General features: G+C 50.8%; 1 protein-coding gene across 1 annotated transcript; it reads right to left on the reverse strand.

Moving 5' to 3' along the window:
- Positions 1–5,485: 5,485 nt before the first annotated feature.
- A1O9_10212 (uncharacterized protein) lies at positions 5,486–6,000 on the reverse strand (the record flags this gene model as incomplete). The annotated part of the gene is made up of 2 exons (XM_013400947.1): positions 5,486–5,620; positions 5,644–6,000. The coding sequence occupies 2 exons, from the start codon at positions 5,998–6,000 to the stop codon at positions 5,486–5,488; spliced, it is 492 nt and encodes a 163-aa protein (XP_013256401.1).

Here is a 6,000-nt window from a genome sequence, read left to right on the forward strand (position 1 = left end):
ATTAGCCGCGGACGTGCCTCCAACCTTCAACGACAAAGAGGAGGGGCAGGACTCCATACGCGCAGGGGGTTTGGGGGTGGAGTGGGCTACAGAGAACTCGGGGCAAGCTCCTTGCACCTGTGTGATGATTTTGGTCCGTGTGTATCACTTGGGTCCCTGCTATGCCTAGGCCTGAGGCTGTTCAACCTACGGATTGATGAAGATGGACTCTGATGTATAGATACTGAGCGATCGATCGCGAATTATCAAAGCCCAGTGAGTGGTGGTTACAGTGAGAGGCGAACTACCGAATTGTATTCCTCGTTTTAGAACAGGCGAGAAGAAAAGAGTCGCGTTCGGCAATCAGTCACTGCATGGCTGCCAGCCATCGACGTACTACATGGGTTCTCCGTAGAGCTAGCTCCTGTTCACAGACAGACCTCCAGCATCCACAAGAAATGAAACCACCACTTTCGAATCAACTGCGTGAGCGAACTCGATGAAATTCGAAATGGTCTTGAGTGTGCCATCCGAAGCCCCGCTCGTTCAGCGAGACATGTGACGCCTATGAGGAAACTTGGAAATACAAGCCCCAAGAGCCTTTAAAGGAAATTGTGTCAGGAGAAAAACGTGATGTGTAAGACCAAGTTGAACCTCCCCTTCCTCCTAGTCTCCAAACTCATTTTCATTTTTCATTTCCAGATCCCAAAGCCCAGGCTCCAAATCCCCTTTGACTGGTCGAGCACAGTAGAACTGCGCCGCCGCCACTGTGCAGGTCTTGAGGGTCGTTGTCTTTGCGTTTCTCGCTTATTGGTGTTGGTGTTGGTGGGCGAGGAAAGGGAGGAGCGCTCAGGGTGCAGACCCGGAGGTTTCTTTTTCTTGCCCTTCGTCTTCTTCTCCTGTCTCTTCTTCGTCTCGTCCGGTTCTTCTAGTCCCTTTGATTTCTTTTCTTTTTCTTTTCTCAGGTCCTCGTCCCCGCTTCTCTAGAGCTCCTCGTCGCCACCGTCGTCGTCAGACGACGAAGACGAAGATAGGGATGAAGGATCAACGCTGGGGTCCCGGATGCTGGGGTCCGGCCGCCCGATGGAAGATGTCGCGGTGGCAGGTCGCGACACGGATTTCGCTCGCGCCTCGGCGGCAGCTTGCTTTTTCGTTCGGGCTGCTTGCGTTTGCTTGCGCTCGTACTCGTCCTCGGAACTTGAGTCTGAGTTGCTGCTGGAGCTGGAGGAGGAGAGTGCTGGTGCTGGAACGGCTGCTGCTTGTCCCTTCCTTGCTGGCGCTGGCTTGGATTTGGCTTCTGCAGCACTGTTGGAATTCTTCTGAGCGGTGTCTCCTTTCTCCTTTTTCTTCTGCTCTTGGACTTTCTTGTTCCTCTCCATCTCGGTTTCACTTTCTTCCTCTTCGCTGCTACTGCTGCTTTCCGCGTCGTCAGAAGAAGCATAGTTGAGAGCCGGTCGCTTGTGGTTAGGCAGCGTAGAGGAAGCCCGAGATGTCGTGGATAACGCAGATATCATGGAATTCTGGGCGCTCTTGATCGCTTTGTGCAGGTTCTTGAGATTCTGTGCCTCTCGGATTGTTGGGACAGGGGGTTTCTTTGCTTTGGTCGCAGTACTGGTTGGGTTGAGTTCGGCCTCAGGATTCGATGTAGACTTTGCTTCTGCTGCTCGATTTGCACCTGGAGTGTTGAGGTTCTTGCTTTCTGTCTTTGTTGGCGCGGCTTTCTTGGTCGTTGTGGCTGCTGACTTGACTGATGGGGTTTTGGTGGAGGTTTTCGAAGGAGTCTTAGCAAAGGCTGCTGCCGTGCCTGGCTTTGCTGATGGAGACTTTTTCGTTGAGGTGGTTGACCTTGCGGTAGTTGAAGCTGCATCGCCTGATGACTTCTTCTCTTTGATCGATCCGGGGCCCTCGTCCGTTGAAGGGCTCTTCCTGCTAATACTGGCTTTGCTTGACGAGGCGACGGCTACAGGTGTTTCGACTTTGGACAGCTCTGGTTTTGTAGCAGAGGCTTTTCCTGAGCTTTCTCTCCTCGATGTTGCCTCTTTCTTCTTCCTCTGTTCTGCAGCGAACTGCTTGGCTTCGAGCTGCTTTTTCTTCTTGTCTGCTGCGTATTGCTCCTTCGTCATACCTTCCCGACTTTTCATGATCTTTATCTCTTCTTCCGTGAGTCCTACCGCGATGGAAGGGCTCTTTCTCAATTCACTATGATCTTCAACAGTCAAGGATTGTCTCTGCTCCTTAACTGGAGCTTTGGCCTTCTCAACAGCAGTTGTTGTGGAGCCCCAATTGGGAAGGTTTTCGGGGGCAGGTGCTGATGGTAACAGTGTTTGTGCCACTCGCTCAACATTGATAGTTGGAGCCTCGATGTCAATCTCACTCCGTCTAGCCGTTCGTTGTCGTTTCGCTGGCTTCTTTGATCCATTCCCTTTATCTTTTCCGGGATTTTTGGTTGATGGTTGAGGCTCGTTCGAAACACTCTTATCGCGGACCTTGTCATGGATGGTTTTTGTCAGGGGTGAGGATGCCAACCCTATTTGAGTCTTAAGGTTGTCCTTGATGGTTTGCGCAGATGATGCTTTGCAAGCAGACTCTTGTAATGATTGGGACAGTTGTTCACCAGGACTGTCAAGGCTTGGTGTCTCTTGCTCGTTTCCTGATTCTCGGCGAATATATTTGTTGTTACCCCAGGTTATTGCGCTCCCTAAGCCTGCCTCCTCTGAATTCATGTGATCGTCTCCGTCAGTATTTGTACTATTGCCTCTGTTTCTCCTCAGGCGTGTTCTTTTCTTTGCAGAGGCTGGGGTGGAAGATTGCCCTTGAGGTCCAGACTCGAGAGATACGACTGGGGGTGTACGGTGTCCACTCAATGAGTTTTGCAGGATTCCAATGGGGGGCGACTGGATCGGTTTATTCTCCTTTTCTTGTTCATCTTCCGCAATGTCGGAAAGAAAATTGACATTGGCGTCGTATTGATGGCCATTTCTAGCATCCTCGTTCTCGTCAATGTCGTCTGCGTCCTCATAAACCAAACTGCGTGGAGGACCATTAATATGAGGATCGCTCCCGTTAAGCAACGAACTGTTAGGCTGCAATAAATTTCCAGAAAGTCCATTGTCATCGAAGACAGACTCGTTGTCCAAGAAGTTCATCGCTTCAGCGACACTGAAGCGGGTAGCTGAATCCGTTCCAAGGTTGGGTGATCTCTGGTTCTCAATATGAGATAGATGATCAATAGATTTCTGCTGGCGAAGGGTTGCCATTTTCGATCTAGGCGACATTTGGGAGTCATCGATATCAGACTCGGGGAAGTCGTAGATATCTCTACGTAGCGGCTTCTTGAATTTACTCGCGGATGCAGATGATTGCAGTCGAGAAGAGTTGGTAGCGCTTTTCGTCCGGGGTAATGAGCGCATGATGGAGCTTGCATGTCGGTGAGAAGGCTCCGAGGGAGGTGTAATAGGGGCTTGAGAGTCTTCGAGGTGTTGTTGATTTGTACGCTGGATTGGGCGAGGGTGTAGACCATTAAGTTCTGGATCTATCTGCGTCTTGCTGGCCTGATTGCTAGTTCTCCGACGTTGTATGAACCCTCTAGGCTGTTCCTGCAATTGCTCAAGCTCGTCGATACTCGCAGCGGGTATATCTCGCCATGCTCTCCAATACTCGGGAGACTCAGCCTTGACATTTCGGACGGGGGGCTGCCAGTCATCGCCATTGCCCTCATGTCGCGTTGAGGAGTCTGGAGCTTCGACTGGATCAGCCGACACTCCTGGTTGGTCTCGCTCGATGGACGAAACAAGACTCTCCTCTCGGAGCGTTTGAGGGAGCTCGAATTGTCTCGGTCTCTTCGTAGCACCCGCTGATGTATCCTCTCGGTCTTGATTTCGCTTGCCGAGTGAAGAAAGAACATTGGGGAATCTAGGGACGGGCGGTCGTGAGGTCTTCTGGAGCTGATGTTGAAAACGAGGATCGGATAGTGTTTCGCCAACTGCAACGGAGCCTTCTCGTACCGCTCTTCCCTGTTCGAGTATGACTTTTATCGTGACTCGTTGGTCACCACCATCTCTTGCCGCTTTGCCCTCATCGAGCAGTAGATCCGAAACGTAGAGTTGGGGGTCGAGGTCGCAATCATCTTCACTGTCCTTGAGGTATTTGATGGTGGGGAGGTCACTGCGCAGTCTGGGTCAGATCTTACAGACTGCCACTCAAGTCGAGGCTTACCGTGAGTAGCAACTTTTGTAGGCCCTTTGGATCTCAAGAGCAAGGGTACCGATCTGCCATTTATACGGATCGCGGACCAAGACCAATAGACGCTTCTCATTCGTAAGAGATTTGTGGGATGGCTGCGCGAGATCAGCCAAGTAATCATCCTCGGGGATGACCCTTGCTGCGACTCTCAACTTGACCATGGCGACAGCTGATGAGAGAGAGTCCCAGGCATGTAGCTGGTCACGAGTCAAGACGCGTGCAATCAAGGCGCAGTTGGCGCTGGTGGGAGGAAAAAAGTTGAACAGGCGCTTGAAATGCGGAGAAGCGGAAAAGGCGCGGAGAGGCGGCCTTCGCAGTGACTATTCAGTGTTCAAGCGGTTCGGAACTATCAAGATACAGCTTGGCAGCAAAAGATGAGTACAGTAATTTCCCCCCCCCCCCTTCGGCCACGAGCTCACGTGCGACTCACCTTCCATCCTCGAACTCCTGAAGAACATCTCATTTGAAGGTTAGTTACACTTCACCGTGTTTTGCGGCACCGTATACCGGCACTGGTGCTGCAGGTTGTGGGCCTACAAGACCCGCTGTTGAAACGAACAGCCCATTCTTGACGGGCTTCTCCAAGAAAAGTGCAAGGCAAGGTGGGAAGAGAAGGTCACCCCATCGAGGCAGATTTTGACGACTAGCATATCGAGCTCTAGCGGTGCTCCTGCAGAAGACTCTTCGACTGGTCGGCAAAATTTGATCCTGTCTCCGATACCCTGTTTTCGTTGAGCTTGCGAGCATGAGTAGTGAAAAAGAACAGTCTACGCTTACTGCGTTTGCAAAAACTAAGGTCCAAGCCCATGCCAACATACAAGCCTGCGAGACAAGGTAGACAGAGGGACGTGCTCAGATCGAGACACTTCCACTGTTCGAAAGGCTGTTAAAATGATTTTGCTTAGTCCTTGTACTCGGTAACGTCCTCTGTTGCAACCAAAATTCGGTAGCCAAACCTAGTCTGAAGTTCTTCGCCGGCATCGTTGAAGTCGAAGATTTTGACGTCCCAACCGATATCGATCAAGTGCTCGACAAGCGAAAGACCCAATCAATAGGGAGAGGAGCAGTACGGTTAGAGAAACACCAGCAATGGGCAACAAAAGTTCGTCGGCATGAATGTTTCTCAGATACGGATTTTCTATTGAATTGCTTCTCAAAACCAGATGCTTTGTTAAGAAAGGCCAGCTTGAAACTATTGATTTTCGCCATGAGATTCCGAGTCTGGACTGACAACCACTTGTCATGATATCAGGTACTCGACAAGTTACTCAACCAATCTCAGAAGTTTTGCGATCGAAGCATGGTGAATGCCATCAATTACGTCCCTGATCTCCGTGGCTCTTTTTTCACCAGAAATCCGCTCGACGAGGCTGAAAAACTTCAATTCCACTTGGTCGCGCTTGAAAGGGTGCTTAAGCTCACCAGGGGACGATCCATGTCTCTCGGGTCATGCGACCCATCCTCGTAGTCGGTCTCGATTGTTGAAGCAAATTTGCCGAAATTCTTGTCAGGATAGATGACGCATTCGAGCTTTTCGCAGAATGAGTTCAGTTCGGGCTGACCTAACCTATCATAAGTCTCGAGTCCCGTGGTAGAGCCATGCAGCCACGCAATGACCGTCTGGTAATATGCTGAGAACTGAGCGTCAACGATGTTCTCAGGATGTAGCTTGTTTACGCTCCTCTCCCCAACCATACTGTGATTTGCAGGCGTCATGTACAGTCGAATCTTCCTCACTTTGTTGTTATTTCCCGCAGCTATGCCCATCTGACCTGCCAT

This window comes from Exophiala aquamarina (genome assembly GCF_000709125.1).
Source record: "Exophiala aquamarina CBS 119918 chromosome Unknown aczIA-supercont1.12, whole genome shotgun sequence".
NCBI classification, from domain to species: Eukaryota; Fungi; Ascomycota; class Eurotiomycetes; order Chaetothyriales; family Herpotrichiellaceae; genus Exophiala; species Exophiala aquamarina.